The 16,101-nt window shown below is 33.1% G+C and overlaps 1 protein-coding gene and 1 pseudogene across 1 annotated transcript in view; both read left to right on the top strand.

Annotated features, from left to right (window-relative positions):
* The window catches only part of ADAM18 (ADAM metallopeptidase domain 18), an 80,374-nt gene that overhangs the window by 19,407 nt on the left and 44,866 nt on the right, over window positions 1-16,101 (top strand). The window contains exon 7 of the mRNA XM_039853766.1: window positions 9,889-9,954. Within this exon, the coding sequence (XP_039709700.1) occupies window positions 9,889-9,954 (66 nt within the window). The remainder of the gene's footprint in view (window positions 1-9,888; window positions 9,955-16,101) is intronic.
* On the top strand, window positions 8,464-8,582 carry LOC120595739 (uncharacterized; annotated as a pseudogene).

The raw sequence follows: 16,101 nt of genomic DNA on the forward strand, positions 1-16,101 counted from the left end.
TATAACTTTATAGATTTTTTTAGCCAAAAAATGATTTAACTATATAAGTTTCTTTGTAATTTCCTTTTTACTTTTAAGAGGATAATTCATATTTCCACTTATCAAATTATATTACATTTATTACTTTAAAGTAAATAACATTGTTTAACATTGATTAAAATACTAAATATATGCATAGGTAGGGAAAATAAGAATATGCCATAATGCATTTTTAGAAGTAAATGCTGTGACAAAATCCACTGTAACCATTTTGATGTATACTCTTTTACACTTTTCCATATATTCATCATAAATTTAAATTGCATGTATTTTATAAAATTATGTCATATTGGCATATGTATAATTTTACTTTAATCAAGAAATGAACTTTACGAATGTACCAAATTTTGAGGCAATCACACTTTGCTTATAAGTACTTGCTTCTAAGGGTAGACATATTTTCAAACATTTTTTTTTCACTTTTTTGTTAAGAATATTTGTACAATTTTACTCTTTATCATCAGTGGTTAAGTAGATAAATCTCTGTCAACATATTCTCATCAAAACTGAATAACATGAAAGAGAAGCAAAACAAAATAGTAATGAATGAAACTGGAATTTAATTTATGATGAATTTCATCTAACCGTTGCTTTAATTTGCTTTTAATTATTTTGGCAAAGATACTCGTCCAAATATAAATTAATAAAACTGCCGTTTTAAAAAACCTTTAAAATGATAAAATATGATCATATATGGAGACAAAAATTTCATTTCTAAAGAAACTAAGATGTGATCTCAACTTTTATGTCAGCTCTGGAAAACACCAGCATGTTGCAATACAACGTGAGACATGGGACACAATTGAAGACAATTTTCATGAATGAAATAGAGCACTACTTCATAAAGTAAATTGAAAAATTTTAAAGGGTTTCATGAATACCCTTCTGTATCAGTGGGAAAAACAGAAGGGATAAACCTGCTTTGAGAAAGACAAATAACACTGCACTTGCAGCCATCCGCTTCCAATGAATCAGCCGTAAAAAGGGGATTGAAAGAGAAAGGCATAACATACAGTCTCAGCACCTTGGTTTGCAATCCAAGTCTGTCAGTATAGCCAAAAGAACTTTGACAACTAATATGACCTTTTTGTGTTTAAATTTTCTCATCTGTAAAAAAGCCAATAATAAAAATAATACCCAATTATTACATTATTTCAGATCAAATAAGTTTATACATGGAAATTACTTAGTGCAGTGTGTGGAGAAATATAAGTGATCAATAAATATTGCTACTAGTACTATTAATATTTGCTCACCAGATTTCTAATGTAGTGGAGCTAGGTAACAGGAAGTAATTATGGAAAGTTTGGATACAAAACAAAATTCAATAATGAAATAAAATAGAGACTAAAATGTCAGAACCTAAGGAAAACCAAGGCTATCACTGCAAAAATGGAGATAAGTGGCTATTGGTATATGTTAGTGAATTTTGTTCTTTTGTAGAGGAACTCGATAATTGCTTTGCATCCTGAATTTGATAGGCTCAGATCTGCAGGTTTAGTCAAACATATTTTCACATGCACTAATGCTAGCACAGATTAAACAAAGTGAACATCTTCAATATGATGGATTTTAGAAAGGAACAGAAAAAGATAATATAAAACATATTTTTGGCATAGGTTTACATTTATGAAAGTAAATTTATAAATAGGGTGAACACATTCATCATAACCAGAGTTGAATAGTAGCCTAGAAACCAGACACAATACAAGAAAAGGCTTATCTGTTAAAAGCATATTGGACACATGCATTTACCCCTGCCCTTTCTTTAAACCTCACTAAAGTTATAAGGGATTTTTTAAAATGACATAAACATACAAACACAAACAGAACAGGAGAGGTGTAATAACAATGGAAGCTGAATAGCAGATAGATAGATAGCTGACTTAGCCCCTAAAATGCTAATTCCTAAACTGGCAATTGGGACGAACTATAGGAAACTGCAGTAGTACTCAAATGTTTCTGGAATTGCATGTCCAAATACCTTAGGAAGTGATTTGAACGGTGGACCTACAAAGAGAATTGGTTGAACATCAGTTGTTCAAGTATTTAGAAATCCTGATTTCCTCTCCTATTCAATTAACTCTGTTGTCAACTGACAGATAATTGAGGCTGTTTCCTTTGGGAGTCTGTGATACAAGACAGCAGTCACACATGTTCTATTGTATGTCACAATAGAGGAAGAATACTGTACTGAAAATAGTGGGACTAAGATAAACTTAGCACGCTGGATTTGGGGAATCAGACTTACACATTCTAAGAAGTGTATGAATGCCTCTTCAGGAGGCAATCAGATCAGCCAAAAGAATCAAAATTAACCATATGGCAGCAGTTGTTTTAACCAACAAGCCAGACAAATTACCCTCTGCGAAGGCAAAAGGCCCTAAACGTCATATGTGGTCACAAGTGTTGGAATAAGCTGTTAAATGCTCAATTCTTAATATGAAGGGGCAGTAGACATATGATGAAACAATGTAATATGGAAGACAGAGACATGAAAACATCAAAGTTTTAAAGACTGAGACACCAAAAACTATAGAAGGTGAAGAAAATAAAATGACCATGTCCTTGGAGAGATGAGGGAAAATATTTCATCTACAAAATAAGAAGAGATTAGTATTTAAAAAATAACATTCAGCAGATAACAGTTCTTGGAAATCAAAAGTGTAATAATAAAAATGTAAAAAATGAATGGAAAATTCACAAGATACGAATTGCAGAAATCACATAAAAGGTAAAGTACGAAGACAAATGACAGGGAAATTTTATAGATGAGATATTAATATATAAACATGGGTGATACAATAAGAGTTCCAGTATGAATAAAGAGAAAATTGAGTTGAATAAATCACAAAAAAAACCCAGGAAACATTTTCAGAATGATTTAAGTTAAGTTTCTTGACTGATAGAAAAAAAAATCTTGTTTCTTATACATGTAGAATGGCATGAAATTTCTCAGCAGCCATACTGGACGTTGAAAGTCATTAACACAATTACTTAAAATGAGGAAAGTAATTTCCAATCTATAACTCTATACTCAGCCAGAACTATATCATTGATTTTTTTTTAAACTGAAACCATTCTTTCCTCCCTAATGTGAAATGTCCTTCCTAATGTATAAAACAAACAAACCACAGTTAAACAGATAAAAAGAATAGTTGCCAAATATAGTGAACTTTCAACCAACTAAAAAGATACAACAACTGGGTAAACAACTGTCCTCAAACTGTATTTTTCATGAGAATCACTGTTAGATCAAATACCACTAGATTCTGAAGCAAACAATGTCCAGCTCTCAGTGGCTTATCATAGCTTTATGTCTTGCTCATGCAAAGACCAAAGCGGATGAAATTCTCCTGGTTGATTCATTTCCTGGCTTTGACTCAGGGCCCCTAAGAATCCCCCACTAGATTATTTGAATCTAGTCATGAGTAAAGGGAAAAGAGCATGTATGTCCCTATATTGATACACATTGTCTCTCCTTGATGTCTCTTGGAGAGGGAGCGAACATCATTCCTGGATAATCGGCCATTTCTTATACTATAACCAAAGAATAGTATAAATCACTAATCTCCACCCTTTGTTCAAGAAAGTTTTGACTTGAAAGAACTGCACGTTTTCCAAAATAAAAAGAATAATCAAAAAAGAATACATCTAGGGCATGTGAATGAATATAAATATAAATTAGTATAGGAAAATACAAAATCCAAAGAGAATGAGAAACAATGTTGGTATTTTTTTATTCATGTACTGCCTCATAGGTGCTACATATTGTGCTAAGAGCTTTGCATATAGCCTGTCTTTCCTTCCTTTCAACAATTCCTGAGTTAATTCCATTGTTCTGCTTTTGAGATCAGGGAATAGAGATTTAGAGAGTTTAAATTATCACTCTAGGACACCCTCTTGTAAGTTGCAGCATTAAAATTCAAACCCATAGACATATTCTTCAGTACTCTATTGATCTACCAGTATATAGTCTATTAAAAGAACACAGGAAGTACTTAGTAAATAAATGTAAGAAAAATAAAGCTTTTTTTAAATTGAAAAAACATTGATAATAGAACTAGTGAATAACAGACTATAACTAGCTAAAACCCAATTTGTAATATTAAATTTAGATTAAAGGAAATAGAGAAAGCAGTAGTATAAAACAGATGTTAGATAAACCTCTAAATGTGTGATTGTTGATTTTTTATGTGTCACCAACATTATGTGTTAACATGGCTGGGCCACTGTGCCCAGATAGGTCAAATTTTCTGGGTGTTTCTGTAAGGGTGTTTTTGAATAAGAGTAAAATTTAAATTAGTGGCCTTTGACTAAAGCAGACTGTCCTCCAAAATGTGGGAGGACCTCATCTATGAGTCAAGGCCTTGAATAAGACAAAAGAAGTGACCCTGCCCTGAGTAAGAATGAATTCTCCAGCTGACGGTGTTGTGACTTGTACTGCAGCATTATCTTGCCCTGGTCTCCAGTATTAGGTCGCACCCTGGAACTTGTGAAGTCGCCAACCTCCATAATCATGTGAGTGAATTCCTTACAATAAATCTAACTATAATAAATTATAATAAATGTATATACACACATCTTATCAGTATTGTTTCTCTGGGAACTCTGCCTAATTGAGTATGAAAGACAGATTATGGAAATTCAAGGTAGCCAAAATTGTCACTCATGAATAAAATAGCACCCAAAATATTCCAAGTTATGGATTGGAAGAATCAACATACTTAAATTGACATACTTAAAAAGCATTATATAGATAAAATGCAATCCCCATCAAAATCCCATTGGCATTTTTTAAAGAAATAGAACAAAAAATCATCTGGTTTGTATGGAAGCACAAGAGACCCTGAATTGCCAAAGCCATCCTGAGAAAAAAGAATGAGGCTGGAGGCATCAATCTGCCTGACTTCAAACTATACTACAAAGCGACAGTAATCAAAATGGCATGATATTGGCAGCAAAACAGACACATGAACCAGTGGAACAGAATCGAGAGTCCAGAAGTAAACCCATATTTATATGGGCAAATAACTTTTGACAAAAAAGCCAAAAACATACAATGGGGAAAGGAAAATCTCTTCAATAAATGATGCTGGGAAAACTGGAAAGTCACCTGCAAAAGAATGAAACTAGACTGTTGTCTATCAACACACATCAAAATTAATTCAAAATGGATTAAGGACCTGAATTTAAGAACTGAAACAATAAAATGCATAGAAGAAAACATATGAACTAAACTCAAGGACCTTGGACTTAAAGAAGATTTTATGAATTTGACCTCAAAGGCAAGGGAAGTAAAAGCTAAAATAAATGAATGGGACTACATCAAGCTAAAAAGCTTCTGCTCAGCAAAAGAAATTGTCAACAAGATAAAGAGACAACCATCTGAATGAGAAAATACGTTTGCAAGCAACGCCTCTGATCAGGGCCTAATATCCAAAATATACAAAGAATTCATACAACTCAATAACAACAACTAAAAACAAATGATCCAATCAAAAATGAGCAGAGGACCTGAACAGACACTTCTCCCTAGAGGACATACAAATGGCCAACAAATATATAATGCTCATAAAAATGCTCAACATTGCTAGCTATTAAGGGAAATGCAAATCAAAACCACAATGAGATATCATCTCACGCCTGTTAGAATAGCTATAATTAACAGGACAAGTAATAACACATGTTGGAAGAGAATGTGGAGAAATAGGGACCTCATCCACTGCTGGTGGGAATGCAAATTGATACAGCCACTATGGAAAACAGTATGGAGGTTCCTGATCTGCCATATTATCTGCCATATGATCCAGCAAGCCTTCTACTGGGTATTTACCCCAAAGACTTGAAAATCCATATCTGAAAATATATTTGCACACCAATGTTCATCGCAGCATTATTCACAATGGCCAGGATATGGAAGCAACTGAAATGTCCTACAATAGAAGATTGGCTAAAGAAGCTGTGGTATATGTATACAATGGAATATTACATAGCCATAAGAAGAGATGAAATACTGCCATTTGCAACAACATGGATGGAACTCGAGATAATCATGCTAAGCGAAATAATCTAGACAGAAAAAGTTGAAAATCACATGATATCACTTATATGTGGGATATAAACCTAAAAGCAACAAATAAACAGGACAAGCAAACAGAGACTCATGGACATGGACAATGGACTAGTGGTTACCAGAGGATAGGGGTTGGGGGAGGAGAGGGGAGGTAGATGGCAAAAAGGGGGTCAAATATAGGGGTGTAGGGGAAGGATGAAGTGGGTAAAGGGGATCAAAAATATGGTAGCTGAAGGAAACTGGACTTTGGGTGGTAAACACACAATAGAATATACAGATGTCAAATGATAATATACACCTGAAAATTATACAATTGTATTAACCAATGTTATCCCAATAAACTTAATAAAAAAATATTCCAAGTCATTAGGAATAAAATTTTTTGTAAATGAGGCCTAAATTGAAAAATTTCCCAAGAAACCCTGGTGAAAACTGGCAACACTAAGGTATAATGTTAATATGTTGGACTTCATAAATAAAAATTGAACATATTGGACTTTATAAATAAATAAGCATCCTAGCCTCAAGGAACATCATCCACAAAGGTAGAAGAACTCAAACTTGCTTTAGCCTTTGCCAAAATGAAGTGCTTACAAGACAGTCAAGAATGTCTATCTAGGCAATACAAAGTATGGCTTTCCTAGGGGATATACCATATCCTAACAATTTTTACCAAGTCAATTTGCTATTATAGTATAGAAGCATTCCTACTCTCAGAAATTCTGAGTTTAGAGCATCTGTAATACACTGAAGTAATATTACTTAATTCAGTACCACAAAGTAGGGATTGAATCAAACAATTTAACAGATTTATGTAGAAAACCACAGGTTAATGTCAATAGTTCCAGAAATATCACTGAGCCAAATTCAGTACCCATTCACGATAAAAAACAAAAACAAAAACAAAAACAAAAAACTAGGAATAGAAAACTTCGTAATGAAAAAAGAACACCTACTAGTATCTACAGCTAACCTAATGAATGGTAATGACTGAATTTTTGCCCCTATTATGGACTGCATGCATACTTGTGTCCTCTCAAAATTCGTATGTTGAAACCCTAACTCTCAATACGATGAAATTAGGAGGTTAGGTCTGTGGAATGTAATACATTTAGATTAGGGCATGAGGATGTGATTCTCGTGATGGGATTAGTGCTCTTATTAAAAAAAAAAAATGAAGAGACATGGGATCTCTCTGCTCTGTCATGTGAGCATACAAAGAAAAGATGCCCATCTTTGAACTGGGAAGAGTGCTCTCACCAGACACATTTGTAGTTTCTTGATCTTGAACTTCCCAGCCTCCAGAACTGTGAGAAATAGACTAGAAGTTTGAGCTGCCTAGTCTATGGTATATCTGTTATAGACTGAAATGACTAAAACAGCCCTTATGTTTAGGAATAATGCAAGGCTCCCTACCCTCACTAGAGTCAACATTTTGCTAAATATTTTAGGTAGTGCAATAGGAGTAAGAATAGTAATAAAGGGCACACATTTTTAAAAGTAAAATTAGCCCTGTGGTTTTAATCACCTAACTCTGTAATAGAAAATTTCCACCAAAGCTATTAGGACTAAGAAGAGCCACAGAAAACAAAGAAATTCACATGGTTAAGATGTTCATCTCCCTAAATTGACATAGATTCAATGTTCCAGAAATTCCAGAAAACATTTTGTAGAATTGGTTCTCAAATTCATAAGAAGATTCAAATATCTTAGAATATTCAAATAGCTTTAAAAAGAACAAGATAGAGAACTTAAAGTATTTTTCTCTTAAAGGACCAGATAGTAAATATTTTAGGCTTGTGGGGCATATGGTTTGTTGCAGCTACTTCACTCAGCCTTTGTAGCATAAAGGTAGCATAGACAATATATAAATAAATGGGTGTGGCTGTGTTCCAATAAAATATTTTTTACAAAACAGGCGGCCATATCGTGGACCATAGTTTGTTGACACCTGCTATAACCTCTACAATTCATATAACTGTATACCACTATGGAAATACATATTTTACTATTGGTGTAAATATAGACATACAGAACAATGCAACAGAATAGATCAGAAGTAGACTCACATGTTATTGGCTAATTGATTTTCCACAAAGGTGCTACAGAGTTTGGAAGGTTAAAGAATGATTTCTTCAACAAATGATGCTAGGTAACTGGATATCTATATGGAATAAAATGAGTCTCAGCCCTTATTTAAAAAGTAAACTAGAGCCTAGACTTCAATGCCAAAGCTAAACATAAAATTTCTAGTAGGAAACTTAGGAGAATTGAAATTAATGATCCATAGCATGTGAAAAGATGTTCAACGTCATTATTCACAGAACTGTACATTAAAATCTCAGTGAGTCTATGGTCATGCTACTCTGAACGTACCCGATCTCGTCTAATCTCAGAAGCTAAGCAAGGTCGGGCCTGGTTAGTACTTGGATGGGAGACCACCTAGGAAGACCAGGTGCTGTAGGCGTAAAAAATAAAAATAAAAATATAAGGGATTGTAAGTTGACAAGGTCCTTGCAATCTGTGAGGTCAACCAAAGGTTGCCTCGCCTAATAATAATAAAAAAATAATAGTATAAATAAATAAATAAAAATCTCAGTGACATATCAATACAGGCTAACAAGAATGGGTACAATGAAAAAGACTGACAATACCAAATATACCCAAGAATGTAGAGCAATGGGCACTCATTAAATCTTGGTGAAAATGCTGAATAATCAAACTACTTCAAAAAATAGCCTGGTACTTTTGTACTACTTTACACATGCATAATTACTATATGCCTAAGGCATTCCATTTCTAAGTATTTACCGGGAAAAATGAAAGACTATAACTGCACAAAGACCTGTACATATTTATAGCAGCTTTAATTATAATTTAAAATGTCTAAATAAGCCAAATGATCAACAGATAAATGTATAAACAATTGTGATGTATTTCTACAATAGTACGCTGCTTAGCAATAAAAACTAGTGAATTACTAATAATCACAACAACACAGATGAATGCCAAGTGAAAGAAGCCAGGTAGAAATGTCATCTGATTCCAGTTGTATGAAATTCTAGAATCAATTATTACAACCTATGTTGAATAAAAGCAGCTCATTGGTTGCCTTGATCCATGTGGGCTATTGACTTAGAAGAGGGTGATAGAAACATTCTTTGTCTTACTTATGCAAATGGTTCCATGGGTCTACCATAAATACCAATTCATATAACCATATGCTCCAAATGGATGCACTTAATTGAGTATAAATAATTAAAGGTATAAAAATAATGAGAAAATAGAAGCAATGTTTGGGGCAAAGTCGATAAGAGTTTAGATTGAATGTTGGGGAAGGATCTTAGAGAAAGGTTTTGAGAGGAATTATGAGTTCTCTCTCAATTCAGTCACTTTTTTCGAGGATTCTAATTATCAAGAATATAAAGTACAAGCTTTTGATTTGATCCTAAAATATTTATTTGGGTTCTCACCGGCTTATTTACTTAGTCGGCATCTACCCTCTTATTTTCATATTATTATATATCTTTATGAATCTATATGCCTCTCTGTATGTCTGTGTCTGTCTATCATCTATCTATCTATCTATCTGTCTATCTATCTATCTATCTATCTATCTATCTATCTATCTATCTATCTGTCTATCATCTATCCATATCTATTAATTTGTGTATCTATACTTTCTCCTTATATACATATGTAATGTATATGATAATCACAAACAATATTAAAAAATTTTTAAATGTATTTAATTCATGTCCTCTGTTTCACAGGAAAATTCAGATGTTGTGCAATTGAAAAGAACTCTGAAAATACAAATTATTATGGATAAAGCCTTGGTATGCATTATTGATATATTTCATAATATCTTTGTTTTGCATTTAAATTCAAAGGGAATAAGAAAACTAAATTTTCTTTTTTGTAATATAGATATATTTTATTCTGTTCAAAATATGTATCTCCATATAGCAGGACATAAGGAAATGTCAATTGCCTCTATACTGTAATAGGGGGACCAGAGTTTATGGTATTGATCTCTAAATCAGTATGGAATTCTAGTAACAATGTATAACTTTGTATGTAGGGAAGGCTTCTACTACACTATAATCTATAGGATTATAACTAGTTGCAGATATTTCTGAATCCACCTCAGATTTTGGTGAAATTCTCTTCCTTAAGTTGATTTCCATTTTAAAACAAGCTATTTCATTTATTACTCAATTAGTGATCCTTGTTATTAAATATTATCTTTTATAAAAATATTTTATGCTTTATAATCACATGGGTTCCCTGGTGGACATCCTATATTTTAATAATGGGAAGAATTGTTCATAAGAATATTCATTTAGATATGGAAATATTTAGCAAAGCTATGTGGGCAGGAAGTTAAAAAATCTGATTTGTCCATTATCACTGATATTTTTCCATAAAATCTCTCAATGACTGCCATAATGATCCATGTTTTGTGCATGAAAGGAAATATTTAGATCTTTAAATAATTTTTAATAACAACAATAACAGGAAAGAGTAGGACAAAATAATAAAGAAAAAATACATATAATTTTATTTTCCAGGAGATGCATTATATGCACACATTTTCTGTCTTTAATATATACAAGCATACATGTTAATATTCACATATCTTTGTTTTATATATGCTATTTTGTATGCTATTTTGTTCTGTCTCACATTAATAAAATATGCTATTTTACATGAATTTTAATGTTTACATAATGTCCAATTAATATATTTAATATAATTTCAACTATTTTACTAGCTAATGCTCTTTTAGGGACATTTAGATTTTCATTGTTGTTGTTACATGGGGAAAAATACTATTTGGCTCCGAATCAAGAGCACTGAAATTATGCTCTACCACAGCCACTTCCATGAGGTTGCTAAAACTAAGTCTAGACAGCTACTAACTTCTCTCCACTTAACTGTATCTCTCTTCCCATTCCAATAATAGATGTTTTCTATGCAAACGTCATCATGAAAATAAAATCTTCAAGGAGTTTTTTTTTAATAATATCCTATGATTAATATTTCTCCTCTTTTTGTGTTCAACTTAACTGTCTTAAATTTTAATGTCTGACTCTATTGACAGCATATTGATAGGTACTTTTTTCTTTACCCTATCAGCTAATCTCTGCCGTTTCACTAGAAAGTTTAGTATACTTAAGTTCATCAAAATTGCTGATATTTATGGATGTAGATTAAATACTACTAGTTTGATATCAGGTAATATGATACCTCCAACTTTGTTCTTTCTCAAGATTGCTGTGGGTATTTAGGGTCTTTTGTGGATCCCTATACATTTTAGGCTTCTAATTCTTTGAAAAGTGCTATTGGTATTTTGGTGAGGATTGCATTGAATCATTAGATTGCCTTGGGCAGTGTGGACATTTTAATAATATTCTTTCTTCCTATCCATGTGCATGGCATATCCTTCTATTTATTTTGTATCTTTTTAAATTTATTTCTTTAATATTTTATAGTTTATTGATTATAGGTAAAAATATCTATTTTTAGATATTTTGGTTAAATTTATTCCTAGATGTTTCATTTTCCTGATGTAATAGTAAATGAGATTGTTTTCTTCTTTTTCCGTTTGTTATTGCTGTATAAAAATGCTAGTAATTTCTGAATATTAAATCTGTGTCTTGCTAATTTACTGAATTCATTTAGTTTGGACCATTTAGTTTAATAGTTTTTTGGTGGATTCTTTAGGATTCTCTCTATATAATATCGTGTTATCTGCAAATAATGACATTGTACTTCTTTTTTTCCAATTTGGATGCCTTTTATTTCTCTTTCTTGTCTGAATGCTGTGGCTAGAAATTCCACTACTTTGTTGAATAAAAGTGGTGAAAGTGAACATTCTTGTCTTGTTCTTGATCTTAAAGAATAATCTTTTAGCTTTTCACCACTATGATGTTAGCTGTGATTTCGTCATATGTGGCCTTTATTATGTTGATGGATGTTCCTCTATTCCCACTTTTTTGAGTTTTTATCATAAATAGATGTTGAGTTTTGTCAAATGTTTTTTCATCTATTGATATACTCATATAATTTTTACCCTTCATTTTGTTTATGTTGTGTATCGCCTAAATTGGTTTGCGGATATCGAACCAACCTTGTATCCTGAGAAAAATATCCCACTTAATCGTTGTGTATAATATTTCTAATGAATTGCTGAATTCGTTTTGTTAAAATTTTGTTGAGGATTTTTGTATTTATGATTATCAGAGATGTTGACCTGTAATTTAATTTTTTTGTAATATCTTTAGTTTTGATATCGGGATAATGCTGGCCTTGTAAAATGAGTTTGGGAGCCTTCTCTCCTGTTCAGTGTTTTGGACTAGTGTGAGAAGGACAGTTATTAATTATTTTTTGAGTGTTTGAGAAATTCACCTATGAAGTTATCTGGCCCAGGGCTTTTGTCCGTTGATAGTTTTTTGACTACTGATTTGTTTTTATTAGTGTTGGTCTGTCTGTTCAGATTTTCTGTTCCTTCTTGATTCAGCCTTGAAAGATTGTGTTTCTAGAAATTTATCTATTTCATTCGGTTTTCCAATTTGTTGGCATATAATTGCTTATAGTATTTCCTTATAATTTTTTGTATTTCTGTGGTGTCAGTAATCACTTCTCTCTCATTTCTGATTTTATTTATTTGTGCCCTTTTTTTTTTTTTTTGATGAGTCTGGTTAAAGGTCTATCAATTTTGTTTATGTTTTCAAAGAACCATCTCTTGATTTCATTTATCTTTCCAATTTTTTTTTTTTTAGTCTGTACTTTATTTTTTGCTGTAATCTTTATTATTTTCTTCTTTCTACTCACTTTGGACTTAGTTGTTCTCTTTCTAGTTCCTTTAGGTGTAAGATTAGATTGTTTATTTGAGATTTTTCTTGTTTCTTGAGATAGGCCTATATTGCTATAAATTTTTCTCTTTGGACTCTTTTGACTGTGTCCCATAGGTTTTGTGTCATTTTATTTCCCTTCTTATCTGTCTCAAGGTATTGTTTGATTTTTTCCCCTTGATCTCATTGTTAGCCCATTTATTATTTACTGCTTTCATTAATTGATTTCTACTTTCATACCATTGTGATCAGAGAAGACACTTAATGTGATTTTAATCCTTTAGACTTATATTTGGCCTAATATACGGTCTGTCCTGGGTCATGTTCCATGTGCACTTGAGAAAAATGTATACTCTGTTGCTTTTGTGTGAAATGTTCTAATAATATCAATTATTTTATCTGGTCTAATGTGTCATTTAAAGGCACTCTTCTTGTTGATTTTCCTTCTAGACTATTTATCCATTGATGTCAGTCAGTTGGAAAGAATCTCCTGTTATGACTGTATTACTGTCAGTATTTCTTTTCATGTGTTTTTTTTGTTTTTTTGTTTTGTTTTTTGTTTGTTTTTTTGCTTTATATATTTAGGTGCTCCTACATTGTTTATGTAAATATTTATAAGATTTATGCCCTCTAATTGGATTGATCCCTTTATCATTATTAAATGTCCTTCATTGTCTGTTGTTGCAGCCCCTTTTTTTTAAAGTCTGTTTTACCTGATGAAAATATACCCAAGCTTTCTTTTTTCATTTCCATTTTCATGAAATATCTTTTTCTATTCCTTTACTTTCAGTGTGTGTATCTTTCAATCTGAAATGGGTGTCTTATAGGCAGCATATATATGGGTCTTATTTTTTTCCCCACTCAGTCACAGTATTTCTTTTGATTGGACCATTTAGTCCATTTATATTTAAAACAATTATTGAGAGGTATGTAGTTATTGCTATTTTATTAATTGTTTTCTGATTGTTTTATAGTTCTCTCTTTCTTATTCTTTTCCTCTCTTGTATGTTGATGACAATAATGTATTTGAATTCCTTTCTCTTTATGTTTTGTATATCTCTTGTCGATTTTTAGTTTGTGGTTACCTAGTGCTTTCTTATAGCAAGCTATATTTTTAGGAGTCTGTGTTGACAGTTGCTTAAGTTTGAACAGATCCTAAAGTCACTACGAATTTTACTCGCCTCTTCCACATTTTTGGCTGTATCATTTTTTTTTACTTCTTTTGTGCATGTGTGTTTGTGTGTATCCCCTAATGTATTGTTGTAATTATACATGATCTACCTACTTTTGCCTTTTAACTTTTGTTCTAGCTTTATCATTGGTTGAACTACTGTTTTTCTAAGAAATTGCTTTTGTCAGTGAGAAGTTTCCTTTTCCTATATTTTCTTATTCATATTTTTGATTTTTTCTTAAAGAAGTCTCTTTAACATTCCTTGTAATATTGGTGTAGTGGTAATGAACTCCCTTAGTTTTTTCTTGTTTGAGAAATTTTTTATCTCTTTCTTGATTCTAATGATAGCTTTTTTGGGTAGAGCAAACTTCGTTATAGGTCTTTACTTTTCTTTGCTGAATATTGCATGCCTGAAATTCTGCCTTGTAAGTCTTCTGTTGAGAAATCAGCCAACAGTCATATGGGATCTCTCTTGTAGGCAACTACTTTTCTTTTACTGCTTTTAAGATTCTCTCTTTGCCTTTAAACTTTGGCATTTTAATTATGATGTGTCTTGGTGTGATCTTCCTTGGATTCATCTTGTTTGGGACCCTCTGTGTTTCCTGGACTTGTATGTCTATTTCCTCTGCTGAATTACAAAAGTTTTCCATGATTTCTTCAAAAGCTTTTCAATCCTTTGCTCCTTCTCTCTTCTCTTTTCGATACCCTTATGATGTAAATATTGGTATGCTTGATGCTGTCCTAGAGGTCCCTTTAACCATTCTCATTTTGGGGGGGATTTTGTTGTTGTTGCTGTTCTAATTGGGTATTTTCTGCTACCTTATCTTCCAGATCACTGATTTGATTCTCTGCTTCATGTAATCCATTGTTGATTTTCTCTAATGTATTTTTCATTTCAGTTATTCTTCATTTATGACTGGTTCTTTTTTATATTTTCTATCTCCATTTTTGTGTCCCTTATATCTTTTTTGAAGGTGTCACTGAGTTCATCTATTGTTCCCCTAAGTTCATTGAACATGCTTACAATCTGTGTTTTGAATTCTGCATCTGGTAGATTGCTTGCCTCCATTTTTTAGTTCTTTTTCTGGAGTTTTTTCCTATCTTTTATTTGGGATATGTTTCTTTGTCTTCTTATATTGGCTGACTCCCTGTATTTGTTTCTGTGTTTCAGGTCAGTCTCCTGGTCTTGGCAGAGTGGCCTTATGTGGTAGATGTCCTGTGGGTCCCAGTGATGTAGCCTCCCTGTTTACCTGAGCCCATTGCTCCCTGTTTACCTAATCCTGTTTTTCTTGTGTGGGTTGTGTGTGCCTTCCTGTTGTAGTTCATTCTTGATTGCTGTTGGTATGCCAGTGGGTGAAATTGACTCTCAGGCTGACTGGCTGTGAGCAGTGGCTGGGACTATAGCAGATGAGCTGTGGTGCAGGGGCTAAACCCGTAGGGCAGGAATTGCTTTGACAGGGTTCTGGTGTCTGCCCTTTTAGTGCATCATTTGTGGAACTGGTTGAGTGGTGCTCTGGTATGGTCTGAAGCTGATGACCAGGTGTGTTGATTTTGGGGCCTCTTGGGAGGGCCTCTAGTGCAGGCCATTTCAGTCATTGCCTGTGTCAAGCTCTGAGCCACCTGGTAAGATGTACAAAGTGGTCTGAAGTTGGTACCTCTTGTGCTGGGCTTGGAGGCACCTGGGAGTGGCTAGGCTGCAAATCAAGGCTGGCTGCCACTATTATTGGACATGGGGCTGCTTAGCAACAGGTACGGGCACATTGAGTTCAGCTGCTGCTTGTTTTGGGTTTGTGGACCTTTGAGAGATTTTAGGAAAGTCCACAGCATCAGTTGAGGAAAATCACTTATGTGAAAAAGCTACCTGGACAGATTCTGCCTGCGTGTATGATTTGGGTGGGGTGGAGTCTCAAGGAATCACCAGGGTTGGTTGAAGGGTGTTATCCCATTTAATGGGG

Source organism: Pteropus medius, unplaced genomic scaffold (assembly GCF_902729225.1).
Source record: "Pteropus medius unplaced genomic scaffold, Ma_sr-lr_union100, whole genome shotgun sequence".
Lineage (NCBI taxonomy): Eukaryota > Metazoa > Chordata > Mammalia > Chiroptera > Pteropodidae > Pteropus > Pteropus medius.